General features: G+C 45.6%; 1 protein-coding gene across 2 annotated transcripts in view; it reads right to left on the minus strand.

The window, feature by feature from the left end:
• phtf (putative homeodomain transcription factor) overlaps positions 1 to 25,943 on the minus strand; it is a 67,590-nt gene extending 41,647 nt beyond the window's left edge. The window contains exons 1-7 of one of the 2 annotated variants that reach the window (XM_075698890.1): positions 25,606 to 25,943; positions 24,460 to 24,527; positions 20,257 to 20,313; positions 20,064 to 20,133; positions 16,870 to 16,966; positions 8,665 to 8,773; positions 6,316 to 6,440 (exon numbers count right to left, since the gene is read on the minus strand). In XM_075698890.1, coding sequence (XP_075555005.1) covers positions 6,316 to 6,440; positions 8,665 to 8,773; positions 16,870 to 16,966; positions 20,064 to 20,133; positions 20,257 to 20,313; positions 24,460 to 24,498 — 497 coding nt within the window. In that variant the 5' untranslated portion in view covers positions 24,499 to 24,527; positions 25,606 to 25,943. Of the gene's footprint in view, positions 1 to 6,315; positions 6,441 to 8,664; positions 8,774 to 16,869; positions 16,967 to 20,063; positions 20,134 to 20,256; positions 20,314 to 24,459; positions 24,528 to 24,765; positions 24,789 to 25,605 lie in introns of those variants that run through there. The other variant, XM_075698891.1, reaches the window with a different exon arrangement.
• Between the last annotated feature and the right edge of the window lie 1,623 nt (positions 25,944 to 27,566).

Below are 27,566 nucleotides of genomic sequence, written 5' to 3' on the forward strand. Positions count from 1 at the left end.
GCTATACGCTATAGTGTAGCGTACGCTAAGCAGCGCACGTTTTTGACTGTTTTAGTTGCCGGCGATACCTTCGGATCTCAGAGGTCATATGCCATCGTTGCGGCTATTTCCCAACTGTAGCGATAGGTGGCGCTGACATCTCGAATGTTTCTTCCATTAGGCTTCGACTCGTTCGAAACGAGAAGCGATCTCGAAAACACCACGAGGTTATCCATAATACTCTGTCGTCAAAGCGGCCTGAGACTAAGCAAAAGCCGTTTACACAATCATTTGCTACGAACAAAGTGCATTTTACAAAAGCAACGTCAAATTCAATTAGAAGCGGGCAGCTGGGACCGCTGCCGTGTTTCATGCAAACCATACAAGAAATGCTAACGCTAACTCGTTTGCGTTGCGCACGCCCGCTATACCCACTATTTCATTTAGCGTTCAGCGCATGCGCAGTGAGAACCCGCTATTTTTTAGCGTACGCTATACTAACACTGTCTAATGCTGATAGTGTCATTTTTCTTGTGATGCATCTTGTATACAGAGAGCCCGTAAAGCTGGAATGACATTTCATATTATTGTGATAGCAATTATATGGGCACTCCAGGTGGATTTCTGCCGTCAGCACTGCCGTGAGGTTCCGTATAAAGTCCAAGGGAATAAAATCGTCGCCACTTGCCGTATGCTGTATGTGCGAGTGAAAGCGTGCGAGGGTGAGCCGGCAAATGTGGCTCAATCTCACATGCGTGAGAGAGAAATGCAGGGCATAAGCGCACCTTCTTATGTCACGTGCGAGGCACGGGGTGAAGTGAGAGATGGGGGAAGGGGGGGGGGGTTCTTCTCCAGCAGCTGCTGCTTACGGCGTGGCTGTCCGGGTGCCATATCTTGAAAGCGATCTGCGACATGGCCAAAGTGCGCACCTGCATGGGCCTCATCTTCAAATCAATCTGCGATGTTTGCAGAGTGCGCGTAGTGCCTATAGCTTCATATGCACTGTGCTTTCGATGTTTGATTCACGATCAAGTGAGAGATGCACGAAGGTTAATTCGCTCGTTGCTGCTGCCACGATTCCTCACTCTAGCATTTTCACAGTGAGTTTCTGTGGTCATCGAGAGAGATGTGTTCATGCTTACCTGTGAGCGCGTAACACCATGATGGTTAATTTAGTTAGCAAGCGAATGTTTACAAGCTTACACGGATGATAAAACTACCAACCTTACTTCATATAGCTATCTACTAATTTGCTATCGCAATCGATGCTTTGCCTTTCAGGTAAAGCTGCGACCTTTTTCAACTTATCTGCTGTCGTAAAGCGTTTGATGGTGACGTATTCATTAACATGCAATTCTTTTACAATTTTTCTTCTACGAGAAGACTTGTGCAGCCCAAAAACATTTCATACGCGTTGTAGTGGCACAAAGCATTGCAGGGTACCACTGCTATTTACACTACTGTCGCATAAAGCTCGGATTACCTGCTAATTTGTAACAGTAAGAAATTTAACGGTGAGCCAAAAAAACAAAAATATATAGGAAGTAATATAGAAAGGCAGTTCCGTATCACACAAACACAATGAATACAAAGAAACACGATATAGGCGGCACCACTAATAGCTATGACATTTAAGCATGAAGTATTGTCACCTTTCCTGTTAAGGTCGGAGAATAGAAAATTCAGCGCCCCTGAAAATTCAGGTGGCTTAGTGGCAGCAGTATCAGCTTGAGAAGCAGACTTCAGCCAAAGTTTATAGTTTCGCAGGGTAATGTTGTGACAGCAGTATTGTACATCAAGATACATAATAGATTCTTTCATGTATCGGAAATAGACACTGTTACATGTCTCACCAGAGGTATCATGATACAGATACAAGATACCCAAAGAGTATCTCAGATAGTATGTAAGATACACTTATCTTCGATACTGCCCAGCACTGACTATAGTGCAAGACGTATCCATGTCTAAAAGCAACGTCATACTTGGCACAGTTCCAAGCATGCTATTTTATTACTGTGCAATAACGCTGCTGCTCGTTTATCCGTTTAGGGCTAGTCATGTGAAATATTGTGAAAATGAAAGTATCTTCAGAAAGTGATCGTCCATGAATATGGCCCAAGCTTGTCGAGTGTTGCTGCATGCTCACACATACTCTTGCCCTTGACGTAGACATTCTATGGCTGTGATTTTCTAGCAGTGCATTTTATGCTATTCCTTTTCATGCCTTTAGCACTTTGCCAGTGATCAGAGCGACACTCCATGCACATTATCAACAAGATCAGCCGGCTATGAACAGTAGACAATAAGAGTGACATAGAATTGAGCAGAAGGCATCGCCGCAATAGCAGCCTGTATGTCCACCATTATCGTGCTGTCGCTACAGATAGACGAAACTACAGTCGGTGCATGCAAACGAATTCTCATCCGCGGCTACTACATCGACTAGGCTTTGCTAGTTTCAGTTTCACAGTGCCAGCAACATAGCTGAGGACCATGCCAGCGAGGTCTCAAAATGAAAATGTAGCTACTTCCTGCCCGATTCTGTCACGATAATAAAACACGGTCATGCAGTCGGAGTTCAAATTATCCACAACGCACTGTAGGGTGTCCAAAGTTTCGGTCGTCCTAATACATTAAGTCTATAGGGCTAGTGGCAGTGTGGTGGAGCTGTCCGAATAATCAAGCATGTCTATATTATCGATACCTGAACAATCAGTCATTGACTGTATAGCTATTACTGCAAAGTTCGATTATATGTTCAATCCATGATGGTAGGTACAGCATGATAATAACAAGGATGACATACGAGCAGACACCACAAGTGCTGTACTGCAGTTGCGGTGTCTGCACATAGGAGAGCAGTGGCACTACCCTACGAACATATCACAGCAGCTCCCCTGTGGATGTATAATTTTCAGTTTAAAAGTACTAAATGGAAGTCAAGCACTGATGCTAATAATGAAAAGGCTAATTATGTTGAACGTAATGAAACAGGGTGGAAGCAGAGAAACACAGGTTGGCCAGTTTTACTAGATCCAGCAGCTTCCATGATGTCTCGTTTAACCTTTTTCATACCACAGGGAATGACAAAAAGCGAACCAAATATCCCAGAGATTTCCAGAAGCATGGCGTCATGACCACTATACTTGGCACCAGCTATAATGGTACTAATTCCGGTGGTGACTATCTTTGTCAGCGACAGAGAGTGTTAAGAGTGGTAAACAGCAGTCAACCACTGACGATAACAGAAGCTAATTATGTTGTTTTTAAGGAAGATTTGGACAATTTTGTTATACAGTCGATCCCGGATATATCTAACCCGGATATATCGAATCATTGCCTATATCGAAAAGTTGAAAAATCCCCTTGGGAATCCCATGCAAAAGTATAGCGCTATTATTCGCGTACATAGAACTCCCGTGCACCGGCATATCGATGTATCGAACTCAGTGCTGAGCTGCGCCCCGGCAAATGCGCTTCTCCCACCATACCCCACCCCTGCAAGTGCGCTTCTTCCATTGCATCCCACCCCCGCAAGTGCGCTTTTCCTTACGAGGCTCTCGCGATGTTCCCGCGATCTCACGCGCGCCGCCCGGCAGTCTGAGAAAGGGGCGGGTGGGTAAAAGGCACGTGACGAGGAGTGCGATTGGGTGTGAAAGGGAAGCAGAAGGGAGAAACCACGCTGACCGCAGGCGCCCGTTTCCTGTGTTTTAGTTGGCTGACACCGTCGGTGCACCAAGACGAACGAGGTCAGTGCATCTTGGGCTTGTGGTAGTGCGGATATACGGGGCGGTGCGTCTTTCGATTCGCTTTGTTCCTTTTATTCATGAGGCCAACGCGAAGGCTTGAGACTCGTGTGGCGCAGTGCGTTTTTCTTTCCGTTTTTGGCGCGTGTTCCAGAGCCATGGCCGTGAAAGAAACGCAAGAATTTGGATTTTTCTATAAAGGCGGACATCATTCGACGGGTGGAGGCTGGCGAGAAAAAGTCGTCGCTCGCCGCGGCGTTCGGAATTCCTCGCAACACCCCGAGTATGATCCTCAAGAACAAAGCCGATGTTAAGCTGAAGGCAGTCCAGTCGCTCTGGAGCGTGTCCTGTGCACGTCTCAACTTTTTACAAGGTTGAGAAGGCATTGTACGCCTGGTTTTTGGAGACACGTGCCAAGAATATACCTGCTGACGGTCCAATGCTTATGGAGAAGGCCAAATGGTTTGCAGTGGCCTTCAGAGAAGAAAGCTTCACTGGTGGCACTGGTTGGCAGCAGCGATTTAAGAGTCACTACAGCATCGTCGGAAAGACACTTTCGGGCGAAAGCGAGGCGACTAGCACAAGTCACATAGAAAAGTGGATGTCCGAAGAGCGGCCAAATATTTCCGACAGCTTTTCACCGTCGGAAATATTCAACGCAGATGAGACGGCACTGTTTTAACAAATGCTGCCAAACAAGACCCTGCATCTGAAGGGCACTGCATGCCATGGTGGAAAGAACAGCAAAGTGTGCGTATCGATTTTGCTTGCTGCAAATATGGATGGGTCATGCAAACTACGGCCGTTTGTTATCAGAAAGAGCAGGTCGCCACACTGCTTTAAGAATGCGAAAGGCCTCCCAGTTCGATATGCGTCCAATAAGGAAGCTTGTATGACATGCGATTTTTTCTTTGAGTGGCTACAGGCATGGGATACCGAACTGGAGAAGTCTGGCCGCAAAGTTTGCCTTCTTCTTGACAATTGTTCGGCCCATCATGTCGTCTGCCCATTAAAGCAGATCACCCTCAAGTTTCTGCTGCCAAACACAACGGCAAAAGTTCAGCCTCTCAACCAAGGCATTGTGAAAGCGTTTAAGGTTGGGTACAGACGACGACTGGTGCAGAGGCTCCTAATCAACCTTCGATTAGCAATCGAACTCAAGGTGGACCTCCTCGGAGCCATTCAAATGCTGGCTGGTGCTTGGAACAACATGAAGAAAAGCACAATTGTGAACTGCTTCTGCAAAGCAGGCTTTGTGGTAGCTGCAGACGACGGATGTCTTCGACGACGACGGATGTCGTCGACGGACGCTGGATGCCTGGACAGCGAATTTTGCGAGCTCTCGGCATTCCCAGGCGGCGTTACAGCACGCGATTTCGTCAGCGCTGATGACGGCGTGTAAGCTGTAGCGGATCACGCTGAGGTGGAGATTGTGGCTGACATCATGGGTGATGAGGATGCAGACTCTAGCAGCGGCGAAAGTTCCGACGAAGAGGACTAAACACCATGCACTGCAGCTGAACTTGCATCATCCTTTAGCGTCATTCTCCGCTGTTGTGGCACAATGGAAAGAACTGGCCTTTCTCATTTGGACACTGTCAACAAGCTTGCGGACAGCTTAATGAACTTGGTGCAGAAGAAAAAGCAAGCAAAGGTCACAGATTCTTTTCTTCCGAAATAAAGTGCTCTTGTCATCACACTGTGTTTTTGTTTTTTTACGCGACTTGGAGGCACAGATCGGCAAGTTCCCGTTAGTCATGACATCGGGAAACTGCCTTGAGATGTGTGGAGTTGTTAGAGAAGCTTTTGACATGCATATTTTACATTTCGAATTATCAATATATCGAACTATTTCGCAATCCGCTTCGAGTTCGATATATCCGGGATCGACATATATGTCTCATAGAAGAGCTCAATGATGCTACTTCTTTACACCGCTATGTCAACATTATTTAGTGTGGTGCCCTCTATGTGTGCAGGCCTCAGCATACAGCAAGACCTTGACATCTGAGGCCACCAATACAGCTCAGGATACGTATCCCCTACTGCAAATGTTTTTGGAGCACAAGGTTCAGGAAAACACCACAATTATGTTGTAGCCACAATGTCTGTTTTTCACATTAAAAGGTGAAGAGCATATTATAAAATACGACTGGCACATTGCTCACCTAATTTACAGGCTGACTGGCAAAGCAGTGATGAAATTACCTTTGCCAAAAGTCGGTCAGCTGAACATAACTTGCTCTGTTTGTCACGGGCAGTTTGCTTAGCAAAAAGAATCAAGGGACCCATTAAATCGCAACTTTCTACACAACCTTGCGAGTCACCCCCTCGTCATTAAAAAAACTCAATACACCTCGCAAAATTATTTGATTTAATATTTTTCTTTTATGTGTTTTTTTGGCAGCGCAGCATCCTGCCGAGGTATTGTACTCATGTGCCGAGGTGGTGGCTGCAACCTTTGTGGACTCGAACTAAGGGATCCACTTTGAAGGCACAGCAATTCACACTGGTTAAATAATAGTTCATTCATTCATTCATTCATTGTGCTAGAGTGGGTAGAGCATAAGAAAAGAGAGAGACATACACTTTGGTCCTCTGCATGGGTTTCAGCTGCCCATTGGTGGTGTATGTGGCCACGACTTGAGCATGCATGATCCCCAGCACCAACATCATGGCTATGGGCGTCAATACCTCCGTCAGCGTGTTTTCCTGTGCACGTATACCATGGGTCACAAGGTGGCAACACATCAGAGGGAAGGAGAGAACATCTTTAACGAAAAGTCCAAAATCCAGCCAGCATCTCTGTGGTAGTTCTAGAGTTGGTGGTTCTAACAAGCAATGTGCCAGAGAAAAAAAAAATTGAAGGGGTTTTCATACACAGCCAGACAGACAATGAAGCCAAGGAAATCATGGGAGAAATTAACTGGTCTTCTCAAAACTGAAATGTAGAAATGTTCAGCGAAATGAGAGTGGATGAAAAGGCAACTAACTATTGGCGGGAGCCAAACCCACACCTTGAGCATTACAAGTGCAATGCTCTACCAATTGAGCTATGGTGATGGCTACCCCCCCCCCCCCCCCCCACCGGCTGCTTTGCCAATCCAGCAATGCACATCAACTCCTGAGCTTCCTGTCATCCAGCTTACTTGTATTCAGTCAGTGAGGCTGTGTTGCAAAGAAATAATACATGTGCCTGCCAAGGAATAGCAATGCACTAAGACGAAAGATTCTGTGCTAAGCATGAGAAGTCCGACTCATTGACATGCCACTGTACATAATCACTCCACGATACATGCATGTCACTTCCTAAGAAAGCAGACAACGAGAAGCACTGGAGTTGATGTGCTTCTCCTAAACCTTCTCCAACCAACCACGTCGTCTTTCTCCTGGTCAAGTTGGTGGCACTAGCCACCAGGTCAACCAGGAGAGTGCTGTCATGTAGTGTCATGGTGTCAATATTGTCACGTAGTGTCATGGTGAAGCAGCAAAACTGTGAATGACGAAACTAACTTTTTATTAGGTGAACTTGTGCCCACAAAAGCAAGTTACATTCAATGCACAGTGACAGCGGCGGACACAGTCGGCGATCGGCGAAATCTGATCTGCGGGGCAAGCGCATCGGCTTTTATACATGAGTCATCGAAGGTTCCAGAATAGTCACCCGTGCCCCCGCGTCTTCCAGAAAGTACTACACAATTCACGTCGCGCATACATGCAATCAGATTACACAAGGTTCAGTGACAACAGACAGCGGATAGAACCATAGATAACATTTGAGAAACCTCCGATACATGCAGGCGCGTCCCTAGGCTGAGCGATAACATTTGTTAGACGGTGAAACGTGGTCAGTCAATGAAAGATAAACAAGTACATGTGTCAATATGATTCGACTTCATTTCACACGTAGCAGGCATTGCAATGAAGACTACAGAGACTTCTCCAACTGCTTGCATTCGTTACCGGAAAAAACCGACAGTTACATATTATGAAGGATGCATGTACGCGTCGTGTATTTTGACGTAACATTATGTCTCAAGCTTTTAGGCTGCAAAATCAGATGCATTTTTTTATGTGCGAAGTACCGCAGATGTGAACCTATTTTATTATGGAATGGGCAGAGTAACACGGTTGCACAACAAGGGAGCACCATGTACCGCTTGCACTCGCAACCAAGTCATAGTAAGGCGAAAAACTATTATGCGATTTGGCATAAACTAACGTTCAAAGGTTGTAGTTGGGAAAACTATTACGCGATTTGGCATAAACTTACGTTCAAAGGTTGTAGTTGGGAAAACTATTACGCGATTTGGCATAAACTGACGTTCAAAGGTTGTAGTTGGGATATATGCAGTAGTCATTCTGATAAAAGCATTGCAGATACAAAAACAAACTGCATTGCGAGACATGCAGAGTCAGACATCTATGACCACACTACTTGCGTATGGCTTCTGTAGTGTCGTCTGCTATGTATGAGACTGAGTACATCAAGCATTTTGGAACTGTAGCACAAAAAAGACGGAGCACAAGAGAAAAGGAGGCACACACACACATGTCACTCCACTTACCAATGAATTTTTATTAGGAAATCGAGAACTTAAATAAATACCATAAGTTCACATGCATGTTCAGAACACCACCCTCATGAGAAAAAAAAAACCTAAAGAAGTGTTAAAAAACTTCATTTTCACAAAATGCCAGAACGTCAACAGAAGTGTGAACGACGTATATTTGTGATCAAGATAGAAAATATCCGCCGGGTGTAGGTGTACAGATGGCCGATTCAGTGCCCAGTCTTTTTTTGGCTACAGTAAAAAAAAATGGCCAATCTATACCAATTCGCCCAATTTTCCATTTTGCTTAGGAGTATAGTAAGGTTTAGAAAAACAGGACAAGATAACACCGAAAAACAGAAAAGAGACAAAATGACGCTCACCGCGATGAGAGCATCATCTTGCGATGAATGCAGGCAGAGAGAGCCCAGTTGTAGAAAGTAAAGGACGAGAAGAAACACACAGATGCCCCCGCTTGTCTGCTGCTTCCACCTGTGAAAACAACGAGGACACAACAAGCTTGTCAAGACACACACCTGTGACCCTGGCTTGTAAACAACGTACATTCCGGACACTTGGTGAAGCGAAGCTCCGCGCCATTCCTAATAAACTAGGGCTGCGATTTGCTCGATTCTATGCCACTCTTACTGTACACTGTTCTTGGCCGGCAGATCCCATTGGTAACACCAGTAAAGCGTTTCTCGGACTGCTGACGAAGCGTGAAAAGCACGAAAAGGAATAGCATCGGAAAAGGCACCGCTGCTAAATCAAGGCCTAGATTCCTATTTCAAGTGATCAGCCGTGTTTGGAAAAGGTATGTCTCAGGCCTAAGTCAATGTTTCAACAAGTGGAGTTTTCTTTAGAGCGACAACTCATTGCAATCACATGTTTGTCTGTTCTTGCCCTTGCCCACTCATTTGAATTGTGAGTACAATGAAGCTCCACACACGACATGAACCTGAATATAATATGAGGGGCAACTTCAGGGCCGTGAAGTCAACAAAACATATAGTTCAAATTCAATATTACAGAAAAACAGTTAGTTCGTGGTCATGCAAGATGAAGAAAAGCAATTAAACCTCTAAATACTTCAACCTAATCAAATATGGGAAGGAAATATGCTGCGCCAAGACTCATTACAAAGCCTTGTATTATACAAAATATTATGGTAGAATGCCCTCCCTTTTCCTTAGCCTTGCGCGCGACCGAAGGTGGTGTGCTTCTGAGAAGCGATGGTGGCTCGATCTCGCACACGCAAGGGAAGAAGGTCACCATCCTTCTCGGCTCACTTTCACTCCTACGTAGAGCACATGGCGTGCAGCCGCGACCTGATCGCATTTGAACTTTATATGGAACATCACGGTGACGGCGATGGTGGAAGTTCACTTGGAGTGTTCACCATAATTGATATTGCAGTAAGTCTACAGATAATGAAGCCAAGGAAAGCTTAGATCAAATTGACTCTGTTGTTTAATTGAAATCTAAGATATCGATAATGACAAGGGGAATGAAAGACAACTTGTGGCTGGTGAGAGCCAAACCCACAACGTCCACGTGATGCACACGATGCTATGAGGGTTTATTGGTATAATGACTGGCCAGTTGCCTAGTAGTGGACAGCCGTTTTGTAGTAGTGACACCTGCAGTTGAAATTATGTTTGACGCCTGCAACCATGGCCTTGAGTAGTACTCACCGACACTTCCAGGGCTAGATCTAGTAAACATATGCAAGTACTCAAGAATGTGAACCGGGGGACAGCCGTCACTTTAGGTGAATTGGTAGAGCATTAGATGTGCTACACGCAAAGGTCGTGGGTTTGGCTCCCACCAGTGGCAAGTTGTCGTTTTTCAAACTATCATTTCCGTTTTGCTTATTAATTCTACCTTTCAATTTCAAATAATACAATTAGCAGTTTTTGAAACTTAACTGAACGAGTAAAAATCGAATAGCGGTGCCATAATCGAATCAAATAAACAATTTTCACATACTGGTAATCAGAACATTAGAATGATTTCATCATTACAGTGTGCAATATAAAGCACGCTTCATTAAAAACACAAAGGGAGCACTAGGAACAATTAACAAAGCATTTCGTACCTGCTTGGGGCTTTTCAGAGCATACCCGATCATGCATTATAAAGTTTAGAAGCCAGCTTTGGTGGCAAATTATTACCTGTGTATATCTTTGCAGCCAAAAAATATATGCTTGCTGGCTGCACCGATGGCAGAGCAAAAAAACAAAAAAGCACTTGTTCTCTCATTTAAATGGTTGCCGCAGATGGTGCCGCTATTGTATAAACTATATTTAAATGAAATGTATTCATATTTATTCCAATAAGAGGACACAGGTGATGCATCTGTATATAGTACCAAACAATACCCACTGCCAAATGGCATGCATAAACAAGATTTTATTGCGAGTGATTCTGTTTAGCCGGCAAAGTCTGCCTGTCTGAGTGATGTGGCCTGCTGTCCACTGTTATGTCTACTGTGGATGAGAGAAAAGTTGTTGCATTCTTGCTTCAATTACATCTTTGATCATGTGGAGTTGACAAAAACTATTTAAAAAATATTTGGGTTTTTAATGGTGACCATTCGATTTGAGGACCTAATCGAATAGGACAGTATCCGTTATTGGAAAGTTTAGAATATTCAGCCCACCCCTAAAAAACAGATATATTCTCCCTATGCTTTCCTTGTCTTAATCTGGCTATTGGCTCATTTGGTTGTCACTAACGATACACTGAGACTTTCGTTTCCCACAACTGTACCCACACATTAAGAGGAAGATTTAGCTCAATTCGCACTCGGATTTCCCCATTGAAATACATGTAAAACGCAGAAATGTTCTGAGATGAGAACTGCTAAACTGAGTGGAATGAAATTTCTAGTATTTATGAGAGAAAGCTAAACTCTACCATCTGTATATAGAAAGAATTTCGATTTAGGCATCAATATTTTTACAAAAATGTAAAGAAATTGGTATGCTACAAAAATATTGCATGAAGTTTACACGTCCCAAACTCTGCACCATAACCAGGTAATGTCGTTTTGTAAACTGCATCTGTTAGAGCAACTGACGCTCATAAATGCAATATGAGATCAGAGTCCAAGTGAAACTGCTACAGTGTTTACAAGGATTTTACAAATTTCCTACTCACAAATCAGTGGTACACTTCAGAGCAGTGTCCAGAGCATCCATTTTGTCTGCTTTAGATACAGAGTTGTGAAACTGAGGCCTTAGTTTCCTTCCATTTTACAATTTCAAACAATTCTTGTAAAAAATAAATTTCCTTCCTACAGTCGGAAGATTTCAACTTTTTCTTTTAAATGCAAGAAATCTCATCAAGGTCAATGCAGTGGATGCAGACCAAAACGACTTATGCATTCCCGTGCATTTAGATAGGAACGTCTAAAGTGAAGCACTCTCTTATGGAGAACAAGGTGCTCGAGTTTGTAGCAAGTGCAATTAGTCTCACTGATAGCACCAGTCCAGTCTTCAAAAATAAGAGGAAAATAAAAAGGCGCACTTAATATGCCACTTCCCACTTTTGTTCTCGGGAGCATCTAATCTACACAGAGAGAAAGCGCTATCAGTGCCGACACGGCATAATGCTGCTGTAAGCGGCACTGTGTGAGCTTGACGCTGCACGTTCTTGGGCGTCTGATAAAAAAAATAACCCCAAGGTTGCAAGAGGGGCAGCCCGTCTACTTCGCCGCCGCAACTAAAGCTACACCAAGCGCACTGTCCCAACGAAGTGGCAAGGAAACGAAAAAAGAAATTACATGAGCTGCTCATTTTTTGTAGCTGGTTGTAGCGATCTTGCTAACTACTGATTCTAAACTCTTAAAGACCTGGTATGGTGCCTTCATATGGAGATGCAATCTACTTTTGAGTACAGTCGAGTGCATCTATAATGAATGCCTGTACAAGAAAATGACCTGTATACAAAGGAATAATTCTGTCTCTATTGTGAGCTGTGCGGTGCGTGACCTTTACAATGAAGTGAGCTGAGTAACAAATGATTTCGGAGCGCGCCAGAGCTCTGTTATAAAGGCGTACGACTGTATTCCAACTAGTGTCGACAGGATAAATACTTCGACATAGTCAGTGAAGCTACTGGCCCAACCCATTTCAGGGCAGCCTTTGGAGCAGTCAAAAATGCATTTCAGAGCAGTAACATGGACTTTCAGAGCAGGTTTATGAACGCAATTGCAAGCTATATTATATGGGACTCTTACGGTGGCCAATGCAAGTGAAAGCAGTAAGTGCTCATTGGTCTATAAATTCAAACACTAAAAATGCAGCCCCCCCCCCCCTTTTATAACAGTCCTGCAACGAAGCGGTGGTGTCCTAAGATGTGCTGAAAAAAGCATGGAAGCACTTGGACGTGCGATGTGCAGGAAGCACTTTGAACACCTTCAACGTGACCTTGTTTCTATAAATGTTTCCTTCAAGATGGAGCGCTCTTACGAAAAATGGTACCACAAGTAGTATGAAATATTTACTTATTTGTCCCTGTGCTGTGATTCACTGACCACCATCTATGTCTACATTGCAGCCATCTATCAACCATCTACACTGCCGAAGCGGCTCGCTTTCACTTGTCACACAGCTCGATGTGCGTTGTGCACCATCGCGAAGTGCAGCTCACGTGTGTGACCTTTGACTGTGCACATGTTATGCTGTCAGACTACACTGTGATCAGCGAATTCAGTTTGGAGCTTTCTGCCTACATGCCAGCTTTTGCCATTTGATCTAGTAAGCGTAAAAACAAACTTCACGAAAGCGCTTGCATTAGTTGCTGGCATGTCACATGCAGACCCAATTTCGGCTTCCGGCCACCAATCTAACCCGTAATCTGTCAACCAATGAAGGAAGTGGTTTACAGGTCTGAACTTGCTGAGACGACCTGCCCGCCACCGCGTCAGCTGGCAGCGAATTTTTATCATGGCCGTATACGATACAGCAGGACTTTAACCAGTGGCGCTTCATAAGTATCCAATGGCGAAATTTGTTGTTTAGTGCCAAGTCAACCAAAATCCTGGTAGTGGCCATACACCATTCTTATGCCGTGAAAGCGACACGCCAAGAAAAGTGGGGGGATAAGCAATAAATTGAATAGCGGAAAAGTTTTTCACGGCTGCCATGTCTGCGACAATGTGCACGTCATGTTTGGAAAATCGAGCGAGACACCCTACAGCGTTCAAAACTTCGATTACCGTTTTACATTGGTCATACAGGAGCACGAGATCTGGCTCATCCCCAGTGCGTTCGCTTGCTGCCAGGAAATCGAGGTTGTCCTGTTGCCTATGCAACCCGCACACATTGGGGTGGAAGGTATTGAATATAGACAGCCAGCCGTGGAAGAAACATCAGTACGATCACTTGACTCGGCCCACCACGGAGCTAATTCAGCCGCTGGTTCACGCCATGCCGTTTTAGAGGGTGCGGTAAAATGGTGCTTGAGGGCATAGTTACGTTTTTTGAAAGAGCAAGCAACCCTTTCGGCGCAGACTGGGCGCAGATTTACCATATTTTACTGAAACGTAGCAGGATGTAGCAGAGTTTGCCTCTCGGCGCAGTTCAGCGCAATTGTCACAGCGGTAGCATCACTGCATAGTACTGAAGGCAAACATAACCATCTACTAGCCAAAAAAGAACATCATAAGGCACTCTTTGGTATGAAAATCTATGCTAAACAAAGACAGTCAAAGCTGGTGCACTGCCATCTTTGATGTGAAGTTCAACGTGTCGTCCTGAATCACTGCAGTCAATTACTGCTCTTTCTTGTATCAGAAGGCCTTCGACTTATGCAAGGCCTTCGACGTGCGCATCTACTTACAACAGCTATTTAAGTTCTTTTCATCGCATAGCAGATCATCCAGTAGAGGTCAATATCAGCAAACAATTAATTTTTGTAATTATGACAAGTGGACTGATGTAACCTAAATATATTCATGCTACATGGATGGATGGATATAACTTTCTTGTACATCTGGCAAGGTTTGATGCGACCCGGGCTCAGGTCTCCCACGGGGGAACGTCAAGGCTCTGCCTCAACGCTGCCTGACAGGCTTGCTGGACTGCCCACATCTGGATTCCGAGGTCTGGGCTGTGCAGAGCGGCGGCCCACCTCGACGACAGGGTCTCCGGAGCAACTGCCATCCTTCCTATAACTACACTGCACTCCCTCAGCATGTGTTTAAGTGTTGCTGGTCCTTCCTGGCACAATTTGCACATGTCGTCCCGATGCTTATCTGGGAAGATACGTTTCAGACGGAATGGATAAGGGAAGGTGTTCGTCTGGAGTTGTCCCCAGGTGACGGCCTGCCTCCTGTTCAATTTGGGACTCGGCGGTGGGTATATCCTTCTGGCGTTTAGATATGCACTGGTTATGTTGTTGTATCTGGTGAGCCTGCCCGTTCTGCTCAAGGAGTGTTCGTTATCGCGCGAGAGGCGTTGCCCAAATATTTTTCTGCGACATTTGCGCTGTGTTTCTAGAAAAAATATATAGAGTTGGAGGCCTTAAGAGCACTCAGTTATAATTCACGACTGGAAGAACTATGTTACCGATTTGCAGATGGTGCATCTGAAGGTAAACTTCAATAAAATCAAACTTGAGCTTTGTCATGTTGCCAGGAGGCAAGCTTCACTGCCAACCTGGACATTCTCTCCCCTTTCCTCAACTGCCATCTGCAAGCAATATTCCTTCCCTGCCTTCTCCCATACCAGAGCCGAGGGATTGCATCACGCTTACGCCATTCCTCTTTTCCTTTATTTCTTTTTTCTTGCTCTTCCTCTTTTTGCAGCGCAGCACACTACCCAGTGGCAGCATATGCCTCCTGCATTGGATGATTTGAGGTCACGTGCTATAACTGGTGACATTGAGAGCAGTGCATCTTACACAGAGGCATCTGTGTGTATGACCTTGATTCTCTGGGAAGTGGGGGTTCCCTCGAGAGGAAGAGCGTGTGCTGGCTTCTGTTTGAAATTTCAGCCATTTTCATGCCGTGCAGCCATTTTATAATTTTCAGACAAGAATGCCATCCTCGTGATCTACCCACTGCACTGCGGTCTGCTTGCAATACCCAAACCTGGTCAGGGGCCTTTGAAAGGAGTACTGACACAATTTTACAATGGAGCTGTTAGAACCGTGCTGGGTTTTTCTTGACGTTCGCAGAGTATAAAAATAGCATTGCGCAGCATAGCGACATGGCGAAGGTGGGTGGAGCCTAGCGGGGGAGAAAGAGCAGTGCGACGGGGGAGGGACACAGGTGGTGTGACGTCACTGCTCTCTGATAAAAACCCGTGCGAGCACTTCGGAGATCCTCTTTCTCGTACTGAAAAAAAAAATTATGCGTGGCTCTGCTATCACAAACACTAGACACCAGTGGAGCTGGGGAAAGCTCAGCAAGAGAGAGAGAGAGAGAAGTTTAATGATACGAAATGCAGAGAGGTCGGCCTGAGGTATATTCCTCTAGCCAGCTACAAAGCTCAGCAAAAAAAATTATGCGTGGCTCTGCTATCCTAGACTAACCTAGACTAAACGTGCGGTTTGGCACTACTTCACTGACCTTCCCCCAGCTCCACTAGTCTCTGGTGTTTGCGGTAGCAGAGCCACGCATAATTTTTTTTAATGTCGTAGAAACTCGACCACATGTTTCTCGCTTGTAAAAGGTTGACAGCTGGCATGTACAGAGGTTCGAAAGCATTTACTTTTTTTTTTTTGGCACTAAGGTTGGTCTCAAAGTGCTGGACCTGGCATTGTAGACATTATCCTCGTGCCATGCTGAATTTCGCTGACGTCAAGGAGCAAAAAGGCCAGGTATGATGACGTCGCTAATAAACAAATTGACAAGAGTGCATGGGGGCATTTCCTCTGGCTGTGTTTGTGTGTGGCGGCCACTGCAATCATAGATAAGCAGCAAGTCAATGTATCATAGCATCGTGACACATTAGCTAGTTAGCTGGGTAGAGAACTTGAAATTGGTTTTTAGAAACACGTATTATAATAAATATAATTTAGCATGCTCTGACTCTCGCTAGTGCTTCTTTTTGTAAAGTTCTGAAAAGAACAATTATGGAGTTTTACATGGCAAAACCACGATCTGATTATGAAGCATGCCGTAATGGGAGACTCTGGAAATTTGGACTACCTGGGGTTTTTAGCGAGCACCTAAATCTAAGTACACAGGTGTTTTCGCATTTCTCCTCCATCGAAATGCAGCTGCCATGGGTGGGATTCGATGCTGCGACCTCGTACTCAGCAGCCCAACACCATAGCCACTAAGCAACCACGGCAGATGTAAGGTGCAGGGGACTTGAACCTTTCATCAATGCAAAAAAAAAAGACAGTTCCAAAATGTCACATCGTTATTCCTTGAATTAGGCTGATGATCTTTTAATCAATGGAAACTCTGTGAGGAGCTCTGGGGCCCTACCTGTACATACTGTTATTTGTAATTAATTATGATTAATAAAGATTTGATATTGATTTCATGATGATGGTGCAGAGTCGGTGCAAGCATGAACAACTCTATTAGAGTGCCAGTCACAATAGAATTTCCAGCAGCACATACGTACCAGCTATAGTAGAGAGGAAATAATAAAACTCTGACGACTCCATTGGTTGCTAATGCGAGCCAGCTGTTCTGTGGCTTCGACTTCTTGAATGTAGAACCTAGAATGAAGGAAATCGCACTGGTAAGTGGTGCCTGTTTTGTTGATGGGCTACTCTGAGCAGTGCCAATCCGCTTGCTGCAGATGACCTAATTTTCATAAGGATCCAATTTTTACTCTCTTCATACCCCCCACCCCCATGTGCCTGCCTATATGATACAGTCGAACCTGGGATCACAATTTAAAAATTTTGATACATAGGTAATTCAGTATCTAAAATTTTTGTTAAATGCACAGCTTGCACTAGTGGTGCAAGACTGGAGTCAACAGTAGAACTTGTGGTCACCTAGCTTTTAGGGGGCTTGCCTAAGTTGTTTTTAGGTTTTGCAAGGTTATGCTAGGTTTTGCTAAATTGCTGGTAGGCTTGGCTAAGTCGTTTCTAGGTTTTGTGAGGTTATAAAAGGCTTGGGGGGGGTGGGCTAAGTTGTTTCTAGGTTTTGCGAGGTTATGCCAGGTTTTGCTAAGTTGTTGTCTAGAGGGCTTGACGCTGGAAGTTTTCAAGCAGTCGCAGGCTGGGATCGCTTTCTTGGCGAGAGAGAGAGAGAGAATAAACATTTTTATTGGGTGAATGCAGCTTTGGAGAGGCATCCTCATTCCAGAATGCCTTGAGCTCGGGCCGCGTCCTGGGCCCTCGCAATCAGCCGTTGCTGATCCTCGAGATCGGAGCTGGCCAAGGCTCTCTCCCAAAGCTCGTTAGTGGGGTAAGGGTTCGGAGGATTTAATGGTGCCACTCTGCAACCCCCTACTATGTGCCTGAGGGACCCGGGCTCTGCACAGAAGCGGCATTGCGGAGAGAATTGTGTAGGGTCTATGAGATGATTTCTGGTTGGGTGGGGGAATGTATTAACCTGTAGAGCTCGGAGGAATCGCTCCTGCTCTCTAGGTAGTGACTTGTGTGGGGTGCATATGTTCTGCGGGTTAGCTTGCAGTGTTGTGTGATGTCTTGGTACGAGGTTAAAGGGTGCATGCACTCGGGTTCAGATTCATTGGGGTCGGCTCGGTGGGTCAGATCTCGAGCCAGGTGATTGGCAACCTCGTTGCCAGTAGAGCCATGATGAGCTGGCACCCAGATGATCATGACTGATCTCGTTGGCGGCTTTTGATTGATGATCTGGAGCGTAGTGGTATGAATTCTGCCGCTAGCAAAGTTGCGGCACGCCTGTTGGGAGTCGGTCACTATGACTTCAACCTCTGCTTGGGAGAGCGCGATTGTTTCGTGTGAGCGAAATGCTGCTCCGACATTCTTTGTTGACGACTACGGTGGCTGTTCTGGCTGCGCGTCTGGGGTAATAACCCGCATCCATGTAGGCTATACAGGGTAAAGTCCCGTATCTCTTGTGTATGGCCAGGGCCCGGGCCTCCCTTCGCTCTGCGTGGTGCACTGAGTGCATGTTGCGAGGTAGAGGACGTACGGTGATGTTGCCTTGGATGGCATGGTGTAAGCTCACAGTCTGAGGCGGCAGATGGCTCAGAGGGGCAGAGAGCTCCAGGCGTAGGGGAATGGACCTCCCCGCTTCCGTAACCGCCAGCCTTGTTTGCTGACTGGATAAATGTGCCTCGATTAGCTCCTCGGCCGTGTTGTGCACATCTAGTCGTAGTAGGCGTTCTGTGGATGTACTGATCGACAGGCCCATCGGCTGCTTATATGTCTTTCTGATCATTGTGTTGATTTTGTTGAGTTCCATCGCGTTGAGTAGTGCGTATGGAATTGCATAAGTTATTCGAGACAGGACGAAGGCTTGAACAAGCCGAAGCGTTTCCGCCTCCCCTATGCCTTTTGTCTTGGTTGTTATTTGCCGTATCATGTGGGTAACTTGGGCTGTTGTATTCTTAAGCTTGTGAAATAATATTGTATCAGTGTGATCCGAGTGTAAAACCATTCCCAATATCTTTACGCTCTGAGACGGAACGATGGTGTGTCCCTCCAGTTGTGTGTTGATAGTGGGCGAGTCGGATGCGTGCTTCTTTCGCGGTGAGACTAGGAGTAGCTCCGACTTTTGGGGGGGGCAGCTGAGCCCGCATGACTTAGAATAGTCGCTCACCACGTCTGTCGCTTCCTGCAAGCGGTTCTCCATTTCTCCGAAGGACCCTGTGGACTACCAGATGGTAATGTCGTCGGCATATAGGCAATGCCGGATCCCTGGGATGTTATCGAGGAGCGGCGGTAGGCCTATTGGGGCGATATTGAAAAGGAGCCGCGCCCGCCCAGTAGGAAGGGGTTTGTGGCTTTGTCCCCGACCTTTAGAATGGCTTTTCTATCTGAGAGGAAATCTCTGATATAGGAGTACGTCCAGGCCCCACAGCTCAGCGCATTTAGCCTCTGTAAGATTGCTGTGTGCTTGACGTTATTGAACGCCCCTTTAAGATCTAAGGCGAGGATAGCCGTGGGGGAGTTGCGTGTTGCTTGTACAATCACGTCTAGTGTTCAGGCGCCGACTCTCGCATTCCTTGGACTGAAACTCGGGATACCCGACTTGGCGTCGCAGCTTCAGCGCAGTGTTTTGAATCAGCTCGGCGGCAACGCATCGCTTCTCGCTTCGCAGTAAGGCACACTTCCTGGTAAGCCACTTCTTCATGTGTTGGGACTTCCTTGGGCCTTCCCATGGCAGCAGCATGCATGTACAGAGTAGAGGAGGTGAGAGGTGTGTCGCCACGCCGGTTGTTTCTAGCTTTAACTCGCCTGTGATGTCACGACTCTGCCCTACGAGCATTGGGTGCGAGGAAGTTACGTGGCTCGGTGCTCTCGCAGGTTGTTGCTAGGCAATGTGAGGCGGTGCACAGCTGGACTGAGTTTTCTGGTAACGCTCCGCGGCGGAACTAAAGCTTAAATAGCTCTGCTGTTAACATGTTATCTAAAAATTTTCAAGGGGATTTTACAGCTGTTCGATGTACACAATAATTCGTTATATATGGCTTCAATATATCTAGGTTTGACTGTATGTCATTCTAAAATTAAGGGGGCCAAAAATGTGAAATATTGAGCCCACACACATTGAGGTCAAGTGACATGGCAAGTGACATTTATTGCTTGCAACAAAGTCATTTGCAAGTATGCTTCTATAACTAGATACTGAAAGAAAATTTTAAAAAGTACCTACCTCGAACTAAGTCGATGTCGATAAGCTCTGCCTTAATCCTGGCAGTCTTTTTAGGTATCGCATTGACACCCTGTCAAGACAACATAAACGGTAATGATTAATGTAAGCATGATAAAGGGTGAACTCAAAGCATGCAGGTTCTCAGTTGGTGATAGGAATGAACCCTTAACAACCGATTGTAAAGTACACTTACTCTTAGGATACGTTGCTCTAAATTTCTGCCCCATATATCCTTGTCATATGCACCAATCTGGGAGAGAACCACAATCACACAATCAGACAGCAACCTACACCAAAATCTACACATTATAAGACTTATTTCAGTCATGATATCAAGCAGAATTTGAATAGCACGGAAAAATCCAATGTCTTTGAGGCCAATTAATACAGCTAATGCAGTAAATGTAATACAAAAAACCTAGGTAGCAGCACTGACACTTTACATTAGGCTATTTTGATGGCACTCACAATGCATATTTTGTGTTTGCAAATACAGCCAACTACATTTAAACAAAACTTACTTAAACCTAATCAAAGCTACCATATACAGTGGAATCTCTATAAACGGTAATTGCTTAAACGGAATTGCCTCTTAGAGGGCCCCTCACCAGGTCTGGCCATTTTAAGCTGACAAGCGCAGATCATACAATGCGTGCTAACGATCGTGTTTATAAAGAATTGCATCGCTACACGCCGCAGAAAGGCGTGAAATTTCAATCCGAACGACATTTTCCGTTTCCCTCACGGCAACTGAGCTCCAAGCCGGACGGTGATGTACTCGTGAATCTGCGCTTATGTACTGGTGTCTGCAGTGCGACGTCGCTCGTGGCGACAGATGACTTCGAGAATTATTCAAGACATCTGTTATCTGTTTGATCTGTTGCTTGAATTGACGAATTGAAGTGTAGAGAAATAATAAAACACATAAGTGGAATGTCTGCGTGTTTTTTGTTTTACTTCGCACCGAAGCAAGAGAGATGTACTTTCACTTTGTCTGCTTGTTCCCACAGTCGTGCAGTCACCAAAACTATGCCATTTTCTACCGTGTTCCAGTGCATGATCATGCTCTGTGATCCGCTTGTTTTGCCTCAGTATTCATGTAGCACTGAATTATACCGCTAGTCATGTGTCCTTGTGCACAGCGCACAAGAACGTGCACTGCGCAAAACGATAACAGCTTACGCGCAACGCTGCCAGCGGAAGTGCACGGCACCCAAAAAAAAAAAAAACGAAGAGAAAAGAAAGATTAAGGCGGGACCCGAGATGTATGTCTCACACGATCCCCGAGGTCTAGCATGGCAGAACGCAGGGGAGGAATTTCACTTGCGAAGGCTAGATGGGGCGAGTGGAGAGAGTCTCACTATGCAGTGGAGCTCGCTTTCTGAAATGATGTCTTCACGGCACTGAAATATTTCTATCTCGGCTATTAATGTGCCAATTTGAAAAGTTTTTGCAGCAGAACACTCCCTAGAGGACATGTAACAACTTCCAGCATATAACCGAAATTTGCTATGGGGCCTGGTGAGGGGCCCTTTAAACAGAACACCATCCTCATGATTGCTTGGTTTTGTATTCACGCAATTGTATTCACCTTTGTCTCTCAGTAAAAGGAACTCCTGATAAATGGACCCAATTTTCCTGGTCCCTAGAGGTTCCGTTTTGAAGAGAGTCCACTGTGCTTAGGCCACCAGCTGTTACACTGCCATATCAAACAGCAGGGGACGTATTCTTCAAAAGTCCACCTAGTGGACTCTTACAGAATACCTCCCCTGTAGTCCGACTACCACATAAGAAAGTAATGCTGAAGAAACGAGGACACCCATTCCGCTGGACAAATGTCCCGCTGTGATGTCAATGACTCCTGTGTAACATGCACTTTGAAATGACAATGAAATAGCATATAATGCTTACGTTCACCACTATAAGTGACATTAAAGTGATTAACAGTTGCCAGTGACTGGTAAATGAAACTGACCCTATTTTGTGGAGAACAGGGGAGGTATTCTGTGAGAGTCCACCTAGTGGACATGTCCACATCATCTGCCATTGAGGTTCTGATTGGCTGGGCTGTGATGTGCGTCCGCAGCCGCCAGATGCCGCAGCCAATCAGCACTTCAGCAGCAGGCGAAACGGACATGTCCACTAGGTGGACTCTTACAGAATACCTCCCCAGTTAGTGCTGTGATCCTGCACAGGCTAGGTTAGCAGGCAAAATAGTGGAGTTCAAATTCTACAGTGTTATGCTTTGAACAAGACAAGCGTGCAGAATTCCTGGGCCATCTTTTTGCTGATGCACACATATTTCTTGTGCAAAATGAAATAAAGAAAAATTGAAGCTGAGCACAATTACATTCCATTTTCACTCAATTAGCCCTTTAAGGAGGAGACATTAATACCCCCTAAAAAATGTTTTTCTCCTTAAATGTGCAATACACTTCAAGACTAGGCATAATTATTGAAAAGAAAAAAAATATTTTGCAGAAACCTTTTCAGCAATAGTAGGGAAACACCAGGAAGAAAACTAGAAGTGGGCTTCACCCCAAGCCACCTATGGCTCCGTTTGGAGCTTGTACAAACAGCTTCCGTCATATTGGGATCATATATAAACCATAGGTGTACATTTCGTTTCCTTTACATCACATGCGCAACATCACTGCAGCTGGAGATGTTGCACCAGTCTGTCTCCTCTGACCGTGCTTCCAATAAAGAGCGAGTTGCATGCTAAATCTCTTCTTCCTCGTTCTGTGTTGCTACTCTAAACCATCAACTGATGCTTGCTGCCCGTCATTCAGTGTTGGCCGAAGACATTTGGCAAGGAACTTCACACAATACCAAAACTCGGCAAGAAAACAAGAAAGATTCTAGTAGGCAACACTGGCTTGCCACTGAAGGGGAAGAAGAATAACATTGACTGGTCAAAGTGCTCGGCCTGTAATTTTGGGCTGAATAGAAGTCTTATACTACTACTACTAGGCAACACTCGTCCAGGGGTAACAAATGCGCTCAGTACTATTGAAATAAAGGAAATATTTCATGAATTTCGAGACCTTTGTTTAAATTTAAAACTTGCACGAAGAAATGACTTTTTATTTCTCTGCGAGTTCTGTATAAATGAAGCCTTCTGTATGTATAACTTGGAAGAATAAAAGTTGGCATCCAAATATGCTAGAAGTAGACAAGATTGAGTACCTTCTGAAAGCACTCCATGCTGCTCACATAGTACCTAACTACAAACTACGATCACTAAACTAGACTAAGCTTCGTGAATGCACAATGGGATCCCGGGTAAAAAAAAAAAAGACTGATCAGATGAACTGGTTTATTGTGAAATTCCCAGGCCACACAGGTGTTTCATTTTTGCTGGTTTCAGGTGGTTTGAAGTGGTTAAGTTTAGAACAAGTTAGGTTGGATTAGTTAACATACAACTGATCAGCTAGATTAAAGACTTAAGTATAAACCCCATGCAAGCGATGTTGAGTGCAACAGCGACAAGTGAAGCGATGGAGGCGGCTGTCGCGTTCGCTTGTTAAGTCGAACCCAACGAGAGCAACGACTTTGAGCGACGTCTCCCCGGTGTTGCCAATATGATGGCAGCAAATATGCACCGAAACTGGCGCGACGTGTGCTTCGTTATTTGAGGTGGATGTGTTTTGCTGTAAAGAGCAGCATAAAATATGTCTGTAGGTCTCGCAAAGTTTGGCTGTTCGCTCGTTCCGTGCGACAATCAGTTGTACTTAACTGATGCACATCCAGTTTCGGCTTCATGCCATTCACTAGTTGCTCATATAGCACTTCCGGGTGAGGAGCGACGAATTGCAGATTTCCAGAACCGAGCAATTCAGCGACAAGAACGAGTGATCTGTTTGCACAATGGCCTGTTTCATTGCTCAAATGCGTCCCTCATCGCACACAAAATCGTTCTCATTGGGTTTGGACAATATTGTCAAATTCCCAGTTCGTACAGTTCTTTCTTTTTTGGTGGGTTCATGTGGTTCCAAGCAGTTAGTTCAGGCCAGGTTAGCCATGGACCATGCAGTTGAACCTACAGCCAACCAGCTAGATGAAACACATATTGCCAAATGGATGGCTTGTACAGGTGTTCATTCCTCGCTGGTTTCAGGTGATTTCAATTCTGATTAAGTTGGGCATCGACCCAGTTGAAGATAACTGACCAGCTAAATGAAATGGTGAACATGTCAAATTCTCATCAGGTGTATTTTCTGCTAGTTTCAGATGGTTCAATTGAATCGAATACTCAGGTCGATCACATGCGATTCTTCTTATTTTTTTTTCCTGGTCTCAGGTGGTTTGAACCAGTTGGGTTAGGTCGACCCAGTCTTAACATTTTCGTACACGGTTCCTAACAAACGACATATCGCTCAGTTCCAACGCTTACCTTTTTCTGATACCATACCAGCGTGTCATCGAGCCCCATATCATTATCCGGCTCTCGGAATTGAACACCTGCGAGCAATGAAGTGAGGCAACATCTCGGTTATCGGCCCTCATTACACAGCGGGCACTTTGCCACGTATGGGTCCCCCCGACATCGCTCTTTTAAAAAAAGAACTTTCGCAACACGCCTTGCGCGTGTACACTCCTAGGCGTTGCAGGAACAATCACACTCCTTTGAAGCGCAGCAGCTCCGAGCGTTGCGCAATGCTCGCTTGTGCGCGCCTGGCATCTTGGCGTGTGGACTTACAGCAGCGTCACAGACGGCTTTTTCTCGTACGCGACGGTGAAGCCCAACGCATCCGGCGCGCGCGACCCGGTGATCAACGAAATTGAAACTGCATACGGGGTCGAACGGTCAAACGACACCTGAGCACTCGCGCCGCAACAGCTGGGATTCGGCCCCGGCCACCGAAAGGGTTTTGCGAAACGGAGAAACCTGCCCGCAGAGCGCGAATCAATAGAATCGCGTGGGAGAATTCCGTTACCTAGATACACGATGGACGCGTGAGGAGGCGGGCTGCGTAATTACTAGCCTATGTGCTAAGACCGCGCGGCCAGCGAAGAAAAACGGCGTCGCTCCCAGAACAAACCCGTCAATTCCAAACACAATCCCAGCTGCTCGTCAATATCTGTGTACGGGGAGCGATCAATCAGCGAAACGCGGCCGCGAGTTTTGCCGCTGCTGAAGCGGTTGGACGTTCGTTCGTCCGTACGTGCGTCTGCTAGAAACGTAACCGATTGAAGAGTACGCCAGCTCACGCGTGCAGAACCATAAGCACCCCGCCACTACATGCATCCCAGCTAGAGCTGTCCTGTTTACCGATTCAGCTCGTCAGAAAAAGATATGCGACACGATCATCACTTTTCAATTAAAGAAAACCGCCTCGATCGCTTGGTGACGCGTCGAATCTCGCGTCAATGCGTTTGAGAGAAAAAAAAGGCGCAGTTTCTTACGGCACACTCCTCGAAGCAATCAACGCGACTAAATGAATCGGCATTGAAGGCGCTTCCTTTCACAACCGCGACCACATCATCGGATCGGCGCACCGCAATTGATCACGACGCTGGGAGCAGGCTAGCAGCTCACCTCGGCCGAAACCGCAGCCCCGACGATCACAGATGTACGACGAGGCAGCGAACCGCCGATCGCCTCGCGACAGAGCAATTTAGGCAGGCGGCGTCGTACTACCACAAACGCGACGGCTTCACGGCGACAGGTCTCTCAGCTGACTGGTGATGCAGACCCGGTGGCGGGTGCTGCTGCCGTCGTGCTCTTGCGGATCCTGCCGCACTAGACCGCGGCGCTGCGCCGTCGTGCATCAAAATAGACACACAACAGCGCGCAAGACACGCCGTAGAAATCGAGGAGACGGGGGCAAGGGCGAAAACTGGTTGCCAGGCCAACGGGGCCGCCAGGCCTTGCCAGCCTGCAGTCAGCAGCAGCCGGCGAGGCCCCGCTCTCTCGCCTTCGGCGCGTAGGTTTTGTCTTCTCTCTCTCACGCACACCTTCAGGCGTGCTCGATATACTATCACCACTCTGCCATCCCTGCCAAAATTTATGGCGATGAACTCCGCTGCGCTGTGGAGCGACGCTACAATCGCTTCCGCGATGCGCAATATTTTATGGAAGATTGTGGCTTGGCGGAATATATAAAGAGTAAAGGGTGTATGTTGTCACTTCTACCCACGCGCACGCGTTCTTATTTTTTTTGCAGCTTAATAGTTACAAGAAAAAATTCACGCAACCAGTACCCACCGCACCTAAAGATGGCACGCCAATCGCTGCAACGCATTTTTTTATTATTATTGGGTCACTCTCTGCCCTGCAAGGAATTCGCTTATACGCGTAACTTTCGCGTGTTTACAATGCGTCAGATTTCAGATTCTTCAAAGTTCGCATGCAGCCCTGCGCTGACATGTAATTGCTCCAACTTGCGCAAGGCAGTGTAAACTTCCAGACAGAATTAGCACTTACAGGCCACTTTGTTTGCAGTTTCTTTCAGATCCACCGTTTTTTCCCGGGCTATTGTCGTAGAATTGACAAGAAGAAAGTACACACATTTAAAGACTGCTCCTATGTAAGTGATTTGCAACAGGTCATGCAACATGTGGTGCCTTATTACAAGGGAAGCATACGCAAGTCCTAAAGCCCTACCATTGTTGGCACTACTAAAGCAGTTTACATTTTATGCAACCTACACACACAGCTTTTCAAATGCAAGTGTTGAACATGGTTCCAAGAAACTGGCTTTGGCTACTTAACGACAAGACAGCATGCTGTAGAAAGGGTGAATGGCTATCTGCCTAAGCCCAAATATAATATAGCTTTAATGTAGGTCAATGCATTCACCGACTAGTATTGTGCGTGAACACAACATTCTTACATTAGGGACAAGACGAGAAATCAAAATACTAAAGTGTTTTGTATGCCCTCTTAACCGGCTATTAAACATCGACACCCGCAGCTACACGAAACAGTTCTCTACCTGCGCATAAACACATGCACAGGACATGCTTTTTTTTCATGAGCTCCAACGAATATGAAAATTCCTTCTTCCCTCATACAATCGCACAATGGAATGTGTTACCCGATTGTCTTTACTTTCTTTAAAGTCAACCTGAAAGTGGGTTTCAAATGCACACTGCAGTCACTCTTGCAGTTGCATATCATTGCATAGTCCTTCACCCAATCCATTCCATTTTTCTCGCAACATATCCAGTCGCTTTCAATATATTAGGTGTACCAAAAGTGATAAATTGAATGCATGAAGGCTTCTATTCTATGCAAATTTAATGCGTTGCTTTCTTCTCTTTCACACAGTCGCCCACCTGCTTGGTCTTCCTGTATATCACAGCATGCATCTAAAAAATCCCCCACAAAAAAAATTCGCAGCCTTTTGACTGCACAACTGTTCTAGAGCTGCATATGCCTGGAAAAAAAAAAAAGTAGGGGTGTGCGAGCATTTGAAACGTTCGAATAACAAATCAAATATTGCCCCATCTGATTCAATCCTTGAACAAAATAGTCATTATTCAATTAGCTCCTCA

Source organism: Dermacentor variabilis, chromosome 7, assembly GCF_050947875.1.
Source record: "Dermacentor variabilis isolate Ectoservices chromosome 7, ASM5094787v1, whole genome shotgun sequence".
NCBI lineage: Eukaryota > Metazoa > Arthropoda > Arachnida > Ixodida > Ixodidae > Dermacentor > Dermacentor variabilis.